Raw genomic sequence first — 13087 nt, 5'->3', positions numbered from 1 at the left:
CAAGAAGACCAAGGAGGCTGAAGCTGACTGACCCGGGAGCGTGCAGGAGAGAAGATGAGATCAGTCGAAGGTAAGATGGGGCAGTAAAGCAGGGGGAAGTGGGCAGAGGTGGCTTTTGGGGGGGAGATTTGGGGTGGGGTGGCAGTGAGCTCTAGAAAGCCCTGGGGTTTTTGCTGAATGAGAATGGGAAGTACACTCAGCAGTTTTGAACAGAAAATTTATTACCTGAGTTATGCTTTCAATGACTCTTTCTGGCTGCTGTATGCTATAAAGGAGCAAGGATATTCACAGGATGACCAATTCAGATGCGCTCGCAGATACCCCTGTGAGTGGTCAGTAGCAATAAATGTAGAAAGGGTGGTGGGACTCTGAGCAGATTTTAAGCCCACAGGACTTGCTGATGCACTGGACAGTGTACAATGTAACAGCTGTCCTCCCACAGATTATGGGTAAACATCCACCCCAGTGAAACATTAGCACTGCTCTTAATAAAGCCTAGCGTTTGTCTAAACGATCCTTTGTGTTTTCTATCAATTGTGAACAGATCGCTTTGCCTTCCAATTCCTGTGAGCACCGCCTGAACTTCCTCGTCTCTCAAGATGAGTCCACGTGGGCAACGTGGAACCCAAGCAGCCTGAAACGCTTTGTGCATCTCCTCAGCTTGGAGCCCGCCCACTTGTAGATTTCCCTCGCGTTCTCTCAGCCCCCGCGTCCCGACCTGTGGGTTCCCTCCTGGCTTCAGTTCCTTCTCCAACATTCCTTACAAAACCCTCCTAATGCGCTTGTGTGTGTCCCTCCGTCCTTCCTCCCCGTGCCCCACAAGTCTCCAGCCTTGGGGTGGTCCAGCCCCCACATTCTGCCAGCCCACAGCCGGTCTATGACCCACGATCCAGAGTGCTTAGCTGGGCAGCCACTCCGCACCTGCGTTGTAGTCTCTTCCCACGTAAAGCTACTGTCCCCTTTCTGTGCGTCCTCCTGTCCCATTGTTGTTTACCTTTTTCCCAGCACGCACCTAGCTGCCTACCGCACCCGGCAAATCAACATTAGGAAATGCTTTCAGAGTCACTCCCGCCTCTCCCCAGCGCCTATTTCTCTACGTTTCCACCCACCTTACCTCCTTCCCTGAGGGGGGGTGGGGAGAGCCTTCTCTTTCTTAGTGGAAGCCAAAGCTTACATTTCAGGTCTGAATCTCAGATTGGTCATTATATGACTGTCTATATTTGTCATAGCTTATTGAACTATAAATATTAAATGGATGATTTTTTTGGATAAAAATTATATCTCAACAAAATTAAAATTAAAAACCAACCTGGATCTCTTCTGTCCTTTTCTCCTCTGCTCATAAATACATTCTAGCCTTTGACAAAATAAACAAAAGTAAATTCGAAAAGGCAATCTGCATTTGCTGGCTGCACAAGCAATTAAAGAGCACCAACTGTGTGCCAGTACTCTCCTAAGTACTTGGAAGCTGACTTAGCATGGTTCTTAGCTAATAATAGATCTCGGTCTTTTAGATCAGTTTTGTGCCTGGCACTGTGCAAAGCATTTAATATACCTAACCATATTTAATCCTCGCAACTACCCTAAGTAGATATTATGATCTCCCATTTTACATAAGAAAGCCGAGCCTTAGAAGGGGTTGGTAACTGGCTCGAGTTCGCCCCGGAGACACAGTGGGCACTGGACCCCAAACCCAGGTCTGTCCAACATACCTCACCACCAAGCCCTTTGTGTGTGTGTATATATATATTTTAAGATTTTATTTATTTATTTGACAGAGAGAGAGAGACAGCCAGCGAGAGAGGGAACACAGGCAGGGGGAGCGGGAAAGGAAGAAGCAGGCTCCCAGCGGAGGAACCTGATGTGGGGCTCGATCCCAGGACTCTGGGATCACACCCTGAGCCGAAGGCAGACGCTTAACGACTGAGCCACCCCAGGCCCTTTGTATATTAAGCTGCGCGATGAGGTTTTAGGTTGGGTGGGAGCAGAGAGGTAAGAAATCTGAACAGTTGGCTGCTCCCAGGTTTCATACATTTCCCTACCCGTGTGAGCTCCCTGTCATTATTGCTGGGGGCACCTCTAAGTGCTACCAACCGAACTATCCTTGCTAGAATAAGGAACTGAGGTTTGGGGGAACCTCAGACACAGGATCCTGAAACTGTAGGTCCTCTTTTATATTTCAAAGCAGAAGGAGCATCTGCCCTGGAACACGGGTGGAGAGCGAGAGAAAGTGAGATTAGAAAGAAATCTGTATGCGTGATATAGGCAAAAGCATGAATGAATAGCTCTCCTTAAAGGGTCTTCCTACTCTAATACAGAGATAGGCTTTTTCTCACCCTGTAGTTCTTTTTTTGTTGTTGTTTTTTACCCTGTAGTTCTTAACATACTCTAAAGTTGGTTTCATCTTCATCTGAAGATCTTTACATCGCATTGGCCGGGGTGAGTGCGTGGAGTTTCAGATGCTTCTCGGTGTTCAATGCTAGCACCTTTACAGACTGGAGAAGCTCAGTTTTCTTCCTATTTACTCTCACGAGCAAGAAAAGTGCTGGGCCCCCACTTACTTTCTCCCTGCGGTGTTCCGGAGTTCTGCTCCACATCCACCAAAAACCAGCGGCCCCGCTTTGGCGCATCCATGGCGACAATGGTGCCCTTCCCGCCCCAGAGGTATCACTACTTTTTAGTGCTGGACTTTGAGGTCACGTGTGACAAGCCACAGACGCATCCTCGGGAGGTCACTGAGTTCGCCATCCTGAAGCTCCGAAACCCCCGTTCCCTCCCCAGAGTGTCCCCAGCCCGCCCTGTGGGCTTATGCCCTGGGCGAGGGCTTGGCCGCTTGGCCCCTCTGGAGCAGACACTTTGTGCCCTTCACCACAACCCCTCAACCTCAGCCCAGCATTAGCTCCTCCCGTTGTGGGCCTGAGCTAGGCCTCCTCCCTGGTATGCAGGCTTCTGCTGGGGCCCCCGAGCTCCCCTGTGTCCCCCTCCCATCTATAGCGCATGGCGTGTGGTGCTGCCAGGGCCCCAGGACAGATCAGGTCCCACCTCATGTCTACCTCCAACCCCGCTGTGAATGTATCACTGGATAAAGTCAGGGAAACGAGAAAACAATGCAAGAACGGGGCTATGAGCATAGAATACTTCATTATAGCTAAATGTCATGTCGTAATACTTGTAAATAAGCAGAGAAAAGGGATTAATGAAGTTGGAAGGGTAACGCATGAGGTGGGGGAAACGTGTGTACCCACAAACATTTACTGTTCCACACCCATGCTCAAAATGGCAGAGTAGACAGAGGGAATGCAAAAATAAAGACCACACTCTGTTTCTGATCACATAAAGGCCACAGTTAGTGGGAGAGAGGTTATGTATACAGACCTCAGAAATCATTTACAGGCAGCATGCAACAAGGACTCAGGATGGAAATGTGGCTTGAATAGTCACATCCCCCAGTACCGGAATGCCCCCAATACCACCTGAATACTAAACACTAGGGACAAATTCCAGCGGAGAACCCTCACTCTCCGAACTGGGAGGAGAGGAAAGCTGAACATCTGATGGGAGTTTGGATTATGAAAGCCTGGACGGGAGGTCCTGGATTAGAATTCGGATTAAGAGCTGAGAAGAGCATTTCCTTCATAATCTCTTCTCTCTGGGTGGACTTCACGTCACATGTTTTCAACCTTCAATTTCGGAGGGTGTTTTAAGATTCCTCACTAAATCACATGGTGAATACAAAACTAATGAGGGGAGAGGAAATGAGTGTGTGATTAAGCATTTGCATGTGTTTATGCATTGTTGAGAAGGAGGGGAGGACAGTGACACACCAGAAACATTTTAATAGAGCTTGACTCTGTGGCCGCGAGCATTTTATTAAGCCCTTAATCTATTCCTTGTGTCAATTATGTTGCCACAAATGACTATTCGATGAGAGGAATCCGCATGCCCTATTTCAGTTCATTCAGGATTTCCTAATTTCTGACTCATTCGCCTTTGACTGTGAGTGCTGTTTTTGGAGGTTGCCATAAAATTTTACACATGTTTATAAAACAGGGCAGTGTTCCAAAAAGTTATATGCATTCTTTAAAGAAGATAAAGTATGGACGGTCCCCAATTTATGATGGTTGGACTTAGGACTTTCCGACTTCATGGTGGTACGAAAGTGATACACGTACGGTAGAAACTGTACTTTGAAATTTGAATTTGGATCTCTCCCCAGCTAGGCAAATGTGGGACAATCCTCTCTCATGATGCTGAGCGGAGGGAGCGAGGCACAGCTCCCAGTCAGCCCTGTGATCCGGGGGTAAACAATCGACCCGCAGCCATTCTGTACACGCACGACCATGCGTTCCTCACTTTCAGTGCAGTAGTCAACAAATTACATGAGATACTCAACACTTGATTGTCAATCAGGCTTTGTGTTAGATGATTTTGCTGTATGTTCATGTAAGCGTTCTGAGCATGCTTAACATAGGCTAAGTCATGATGTCCAATAGCTTAGGTGTATTAAATATTTTCAATTTATGATGGGTTTATTGGGACATAACCCTGTCTTATGTAAAGGAAGATCTGTGTATTAGGAAATAAATGATCTCACCACTTGGCTTGGCCGAATTATCTCGTCTGTTCTGGCCTCCGATGGAATTCATTCTGTGTGACTTGAGGAGGCTCAAAGCTGAGTCACAGACAGGACTTGGAGGGCTGCAACGTCCCAAGTGACTGTCTGCTCCCAGTGCGCCTCTGGCAAACTCCAGAACCTCCCAGGACCTGCGCAAGGGCACACCCTGACCCCTGGGCCATGCGCGGTCTAGTTCTCATGTGGTAGCTCAGAGAACTGACGAAGGTGGTTGTGGTGGGGGAGGTCAGACTTCTGAACAGCATCTCGAGGAATTGGGGAGCAGCTTGTAGGTAAACATCGTGAGCGTACAGGTGAGCAGTGGAGGTTGGGAATGGAGGGCTTAGCCAAAGTCCGAAGTAACAAGTTCCGGCTTTATTCCAGAAGCACCAAAATTCTTGAACAACCAGAAAGGACAAGGGTAATACTCAATGTTAGAAAGATTATTCAGACTGTGGTATGGAGGAAGACACTAGAGGCAAACAAGACAACAACAATCCTACAGCCTAATAAATGCAAGTCAGAGGATGAAGGTAATCGTTCACTGATACCTGAACTAAGGTTAACAACAGGTTTGTTCGCATAGGGTGTGCTCCCTTTTCACACAGGATGGGATGTTTTAAGATTGGTGAGTGATGGTGGCATGCCAATTTAGATGTCAAAGGATAGCAGCAGGCTGGCAGAGGCAGGAGGGAGGAATGCTTCCACAAAGTGTGTACTGAGCAACCTCGGAGGCGCTTTCCCAAAGGGCCCTGTTGGTGTGGCAACGCCTCGCCTGTCTGGAACAGCATTCCCAGCCCACACAGGCTGAGCAGGCCCTTTAGATGGGCTGCTTCATGACTTGGCTCAGCTGTGGGGTGATGCCTTGATGACTACATATGAAATCTTGGACCAAGTATTTAAGAAACAGGGAGGAGAATTACTTGTGAACTGAGTTGGCCTTTTACTAGATAGCACAGCACAGTCATTTGCTTGCTTCTGTGTGACAGAGCTCACCAGTTTTGGGGCCATTCAGGGGCACAGGGTTGTGTAGGATCTGGATGACTGATTCACCATTGATTCCTCATATGAGCAGCCCAAAGTTGGGGACAGTCTTGTCATTATTTCTCAATGGCACCGAGTTCAATGCCTTGGACAACGGGCTCTCAATAAATTCTTGTTGAGGGAACAAAGGTGACCTCGATGGACTGAGATTTCCTGTCCCTCAGTCTCCATCCATAAACTGACAAAAATGTCTCTTTGTACCTATTTGCACTTACCATACTTCTGAGAATGAAGTAAGAATATAAGTTCTTGTAAATATATTTGGAAGTCATTCCAATACTCTGCTTTCCAGGATAACTGCTTTGTGGTACACATTATATTGAAAAGTAAAAAGAAAATGTAGTAACTAGAAGAAAGCTTAAAAGGCTGCATGGTATGGAGGGTTAGGACTGGACTTCAAGTCTGTACAACCAAAGACTATTTTGAGTTGGCTTCTAACTCTTGGTGATCTTGGTAAGTTGACTTACATTTCTTGGCCTTAGCTTCAATATTATTTTCAAAATTAATAATATACGATTACAATTATGTTTTACTGAATTCCATCATTTCTACTGTAGAACAAAGCTCACACTGGGCCAACAGGCATGTTTCCAATTTCATCATATCACAGCACATGTCCCTCAAATTCTCTGTCACTTAGAGTCTTCTTCTGGAAGGTGCTGCAATAGACAAGCTGAGCTTAATTCTTACCTTTGCTCTGAAATTCTATATGCCACACAATGGGAGAGAATCAATGTTCCTTTCCTAACTGCACTACACCCTAGGTAAAAAAAGTGTTGGACTCCTGAGTGCTTTGCAGGTCACTGCTTGCTGGTGCAGCTGTCCTTGAGGTTTTGTAATGGGTCATTTAAGGGATTAGAATCAGTGATCTATAGAGGGCCATTCATTCACCAAGATTCATTAAGTTCCTTCAACTTGCCAGCTACTATGCCAGAAGAACAAGAGATTAAGACAAGATCTCTGCTCTCCGATTCCTCAATAAGATAGATCAAGTAAATAAATATGATCATTTTATCATTCACTTTATGTTACTTTGATTTTATTTTATATTAGTATGTTTCCATTCTTAAAGGATTTCCTTATCTCTTGGAGTATAGATGCAGTCTCTGAGATTGTTTTTGGAATATTAGTATCATTTAAATTTAAGTCATTTCCAAATCTAGAATTTGTTTTTATATATGGCATAGATTTTTCCTAATTTAATTTCCTTCACATAGATCAACAGTTTTGCCAGTAACATTTATTAAATTATCCATCCTTTTTTCACTTAATTGAACAAAATAGTTGTCATTTATGAAATGTTCATAGACAGTGATTCTCTGGTCTATTTCACTTACATAGCTGTCTATTCCAATAACATTACCAAATTTTTTTTTTTTATTCCGACACGTTTAAAGTATGTTCTGATATCTGGTGATGTAAGCATATCTTGCTAGTCTTTCTTTGCAAAATTTTCTTGGCCATTCTTATACATTTAGTATTCTATAAAACTTTAAGATAATTTTGGAACCTTAAATGGATAGTGTTTATATTGCAGTTGGAACTGCATTAAAGTTATAAATTAACTTTGGGGAAAGGAACATTTTTAGGATGTTTTCCTATCTAAGGGCATAGTGTGTCTGACCATTTTTTCAAACTTTGTTTTATGTTCTTCGATAAGATTTGACTATTTGGCAAAAGATACTACAAACGAGTCAATCAAAAGTATATTTTAAAAAATTATATTTTCAATGAAGAGGACAAAGGGCTATAAAATATAAAAGGTTCTTATTAGTTGATACGATAGGGATAAACACCCAAAAGAAAAATGAGCACAGGACAAGAATAGATAATATACAGGAAAGTAAATCCAAACAGCTTACAAACACACGGAAAGATGTTCAAACTCACCCATAAAGACTTTCAAACTGAAGATAAAAGGGGTAGCTCTTCACACCAGGGTTTCTCAGCCTTGGCGCTGTTGGCATTTTGGCCTGGATAACTCTCTGTTGTGGGGGCTGCCGTATGGTAGGATGTTTGGCAGAATCCCTGGCTCTGCCCACTAGAAGCTGGTAGCACCTACCCCCAACCATGACTAACAAACATGACCATCAAAAATAGCTCCAGGCTTCGCCAAATGTCTCCTGGGGGGGGGGGGGATCATTACAAGTTGAGAACCACTGATTTTCCACCTACCCAGCTAACAAAAATTAAACAAACAAACAAAAACAAAAAACCCACAAAAAACTTGATTACACTTATTATTGGCAAGGATGCAGCATAAAACAAATACTGCCACGTTGCTGGTTTATGGAAAACAACTGAACAATGCCTATTAAAATAAAATAAATACACAAAATTTAAAAATGCTTAAACTCTTCAACCAGCGATCCCACTCCCAGAAATAAATTTCATAAAAATGAAGCAAACAATACATAGACATATATTGTACAAGGATGTTAATTGTAGCATTGTGGGCAGTGAATAAAAACCTAGAAACAGAGTTAGCGGCCGTAAATAAATTACAGTGCACCCACGCAACGGGACATTAGAAAGAATTAGAACTTAATCTTATCACAGTGGAGGGTTTTCTACAAATTAGTCCTGAGGAAAGCAAGATTCGAAAGTACATAATATAATTCTTCTTGAAAAACACACATCCCCACATGCTTTTATATATTAATAGAGACAAAACGGTCCCTCAATGATTTATTTACACCTACCAAATAGGCAAAAATATTTGCATGTCATCTCTCTGACAAGGGTCTAATATCCAGATTATATAAAGAATTCTTGCAACTTCACAACGAAAAGAAAAACAATCCAATCAAAAGAGGGCAAAAGACCTGAATGGATATTTCTCCACAAAAGATAACACACATGAGAAAGGCGCTCAACGGCATTAGTCATCAGGGAAATGCAAATGAAAATCACAATGGGATATCACTTCACACCCCTTAGGATAGATATTAAAAAAAGAAAAGAAAAGAAAACAACAAGTATTGGCAAGGATGAGGAGAAACCGGAGGTGGGAATGTTAACTGGTGCAGGCTCTTGGAAAACAGTTCAGCAGTTCCTCAAATAGTTAGCCAGAATTATAAAGTGATCTGGCAATCCCACTCCTACGTACCCAAAATAATTGAAAGCCAGTATTCAAACACTTGCACACTCATGTTCATAGCAGCACTACCCACAATAGCCAAAAAGTAGAAACAACCCAAAATGTCCACCAATTGAAGAATGGATCAACTGTGTTACACACATAAAGTGGGATATGTTTTAGCCGTAAAAAGAAACGAAGTACTGATATATGCTACAGTGTGGATGAACCTTAAAATTATTATGCTAAATAAAAGAAACCAGATAGAAAATGTCATATACTGTATGATTCCATTTGTAGGAAACATCCAGAGTAGGGGCGCCTGAGTGGCTCAGTCCTTAAGCATCTGCCTTCAGCTCAGGGCCTGATCCCAGGGTGCTGGGATAGAGCCCTGCATCGAGCCCTGCATGGAGCCCTACATTGGGCTCCCTGCCCTGCTGGGAGCCTGCTTCTTCCTCTCCCACTCCCCCTGCTTGTGTTCCCTCTTGCTGACTGTCTCTCTCTCTGTCAAAAAAATAAATAAAATCTTTAAAAAAAAAAAAAAGAAAAGAAAGAAACATCCAGAATAAGTAAGTCCACAGAAACAGAAAGCAAAGAAGAGTGAGAAGGATTTGATGTGCTGCTGCTGGAGGGGGCTACGTGCCAAGGACGTGGGCTCCCCGTAGCTGTGGAGCCTGACTCTTGGTTGACAGCCAGCAAGAATTGGGGATTTCGGTCCTTCAATCACAAGTACCTGAGTTCTGCCAAGAACCTAAAAGAGCTGGGAAGTAGATTCTACTTCAGAGTCCACAGCCTGTCCAACACCTTAATTCCTGCCTGTGAAACTCTAGGTAGGAAACCCACCCAAGTCCACCTAGACTTCTGATGTATAGAACCATGAGCTAAATTATTGTAGTTTTTGGAAAATAATAAAAATTTTAAAAATTGTAATTTTTAAGCTGCTAAATTTGTGGTAATTTGTCATGCAGCATTAGGAAAGGACTACAGAGGCAAATAGAATATATTTGTTAATTGGGGTAATAGTCACGTCATACAAGGTTGCCATTCATTGTCTGCATGTACAACTCAGCGGCATTAGTACATTTCACATTGTTGTGCAACCAGCACTGCCACCTACTTCTAAGATATTTCGCCACTCCAAAAGGAAACCTGTAGTCATTTAGCAATTGCTCTCTCTTCCTCCCTTCCCCCAGCCCCGGGGGGAGCACTGATGGAGACTGAAATCCCCAATTCTTGCTGGCTGTCAACCAAGAGTCAGGCTCAACAGCTACGGGGAGCCCACGTCCTTGGCACGTAGCCCCCTCCAGCAGCAGCACATCAAATCCTTCTCACTCTTCAAATATCTCTTTCTCTTCTGCTACCATCTGGAGAAAATTCTCTGCTTTGAAAGGGCTCTCGTGATTAGATTGGGTCCACCTGGATAATCTCATGTTGCCGTCTAACGTATCACAGGTGCATTAATCTCATCAAATTCACGGGTTCTACCCCACACTCAAAGGGGTGGGGATTACACTAGGGCAAGGGTCACTGGGGGTCCTTCTTAGAATTCCGCCTAGTGTAACGTCTTAGAGAAAATTAATAAAAACATTTTCTGCCCAATTCAAGAAGAATTATTTGTTAATGCCCAACGTTGCAAAGAGGATTTGAGGTGCCTAAGTGATTTATACTTAGGGAAATTTTTCAGAACCGGTGATTTACAGATTAACATAGTTCAGGTCTCTAAGCCTCAGGGAAGGGACAGAAAGCTGTTCTTAACAGGTAGACTTCTCTTTCTGAGGCCTCTCCTGCATTTCTTTCTCTTTCCTTCTTCTCTTCTGCTATAGTACAGAATGTACAAAGCAATTGCCAAGAGGACCACTGGTGTTCTCTCTGGAGTCATGATGAGAGGTAAATACTATGGCTATAGTTTAGGAACTAGGTAATCGTATTATGTAGATTAGATGTTCTCATTTTTGGTCTCAAGATTCCTGTTATTTAGGATCCTAAAGACTTTTCGTTTTTGTGGCTTATTCCTCCTGATCATTACCATATCAGAAATTAAATCTGAAAAGTTTATTTAACACAGAAACATACAAGTCCACATTCTCTTAGCCTTTAGAATGATGTTATCTGGATCACACTTTGAGGCCCACTGGTAGATGTAAATACCACCAACTGCATTTCTCTAGATTAATCAACACACATATGTTGGTGCATTCACTTGTGCAGCCTTAAAAACAAATCTTTTCCTTTACTAGCAGGTTGTTCCCTCCGGTATACTCCTTTTTGTGGCTGATGTATCTGCTTGCAAAAAAAAAAAAAAATGTTACTTGCTGTCACAGGAGGAAAATTGAGCTAGATGTGTGGTAACATAGTAAAACAAAACAGAGAGTTCAAATACGTGTTCTGTGAGCTTCTGACAGAATCTGCTACTTTGCAAATACTACACAGGGAAAAAAATTGCTTTAAATGGTGCAGCTCGGTCTGCAGTGGAATGATTGCGATAGAGTCAGGCTGAGTCAGGCAGAAAGAGGCTTAGAGAGATGAGAGAAAGCACTGGATATTCTTGTCATGCTTTGCCCTTGAAAACTATGCCAAGACCTCTTTGTTTTTAATAAAGAGATCAATATTTCTTGATTGCTTTAGTGACTCAGGATTTGCCACTTTCCTTTTAAACACAGGCTGTCGCTACCGTTATGTTTGCTTTCTTGGTATCCTGCTTGCAAAAAGTCACGACATAAAGCTAAAGCACTTTCATTCGGACTCCATTGCACTCGTGCATTCTCTCTGTGTTTTATCCACTTTCTTCTGTTCAGGCCCTTGGTAAACGCCCGGGTGCTTAGATCCCGGGCTTCTGGTGTCCTTCTCTTGGCAGATGAATGCAACTTAAAACACGACAGCTGCCGGAGGAAAGGTCTGGCATTCCCCCTGCCCCAAGGTTAAATCTTGGCCGGGCCTGGGCAGCTAAGTGTCTCGGGAGTAGTCTGAATCAACTCCGGGGGGATGTGACTAAGAGCGGGGGAGTGAGTGTGTGACCAGCGCGTTCCTTTCAGCGGGGACTAGGCCCTCGGGGAGGCACACCGAGGCGACCGCCAGCGGGGGCCGAGCGCGCTCCGCCTGACCTGCGCGCACTGCCGCGGCAAACGCGCCTTCCGAGCCAGAGTCCTCCATGTCTCCCTGCCCAAGCGCTGCAGGTCGGCGGACGTCAGCCGACTCGCGCTCAGCCCGCGCCGATTCGCATCTTCGGAGTCAGCGACCAATGGGAGAGAAGGCAAATTCTAAGCGTCCGCTGCGATTGGCTGCGCACCTGGGGGCGGTGGCGGGGCGGCCCCGGGGGGGCGGGTCTCGCATGCGGGCTCGGGCAGTAACATGTGAGGCGTCCGCAGCAGGGGAAGACTGGAGGGCTGCCCGTGGAGGCGGCGGTGAGCCCCGTGCGACCTGGCGCCGCCGCGAAGGGCGCCGTTCGCGAGTCCAGGTTTCCCCGCCGCGGCACCGCTAGAGCCTCACTGCGGCTGGCGGAGGACGAGAGGGCGAGGAGAGGGGCCGGGCCGGGTCCCCGCCCTCCGCACCCCGAATGGATGTGCCCGGCCCGGTGTCCCGGCGGGCGGCGGCGGCGGCGGCCACGGTGCTCCTGCGCACGGCCCGCGTGCCCCGCGAGTGCTGGTTCCTGCCCACCGCGCTGCTGTGCGCCTACGGCTTCTTCGCCAGCCTCAGGCCGTCCGAGCCCTTCCTGACCCCCTACCTGCTGGGGCCCGACAAGAATCTGACCGAGAAGGAGGTAGGCGCGGCGGCGGGCCGGGGGGCCCGCGCGGCAGAGAGCGGGCGCTGGGGAGGCGGTTCGAGAGAGGAGGAGCGAGGGGAAAAGGCGCTGGAGCCTCCGGACGCTTTCTGGGCAAAGAGCTCTGCCTTTTCGCAGTCGGAAGCCGGCTCGGTGCTGGCGCTGCGCTACTCTGCAGTTTTTCGGGAGTCCGTCGGATTTATGGGGCACGTCTTCTGTGAAGGGGGGCTCGGAACTCGCGGCGGGAGCCCAAGCACGGGTGTGCTTCAGGCGGTGTGCAGATGCTGCCGCCCTGCACCGTGCTCGCGTTGGTCGGGCAGTTCCAGCTGCGCGGCGGGAGGGGGCGCAGCGGGGATGTGGAGAAAAAAGTGAAAACAGCAAGTTGTACTTGGGGCACCGGGAAGGTTTAGTAAATGTTTGTTGATTGAAAGTTGGGAACCAAGTGCTAAGTAACCGATGCTTTTTGAAAGACTCTTCCCTCCCCCTGCTGCTCCCTCTTTTTTCCCCATCCCTTACTTTGTTTGCCTTCCACAGGATGGATGTACTCAAATAAGGACAGAACAGAACAACAAACAAAAATCCATCATCTTAATTT

At 45.8% G+C, this 13087-nt stretch overlaps 1 protein-coding gene across 1 annotated transcript in view; it reads left to right on the top strand.

Moving 5' to 3' along the window:
- Positions 1 to 12079: 12079 nt before the first annotated feature.
- The window catches only part of SLC19A2 (solute carrier family 19 member 2), a 22101-nt gene continuing 21093 nt past the window's right edge, over positions 12080 to 13087 (top strand). Inside the window, exon 1 of the mRNA XM_040636189.1 lies at positions 12080 to 12492. Coding sequence (XP_040492123.1) covers positions 12289 to 12492 — 204 coding nt within the window. The 5' untranslated portion in view covers positions 12080 to 12288. The remainder of the gene's footprint in view (positions 12493 to 13087) is intronic.

The sequence above is a fragment of the Ursus maritimus genome, unplaced genomic scaffold (genome assembly GCF_017311325.1).
Source record: "Ursus maritimus isolate PB19 unplaced genomic scaffold, ASM1731132v1 scaffold_2, whole genome shotgun sequence".
Lineage (NCBI taxonomy): Eukaryota > Metazoa > Chordata > Mammalia > Carnivora > Ursidae > Ursus > Ursus maritimus.
Note: the sequence above shows the minus strand (reverse complement) of the source record. Positions and strands in the feature narration are given on the sequence as shown.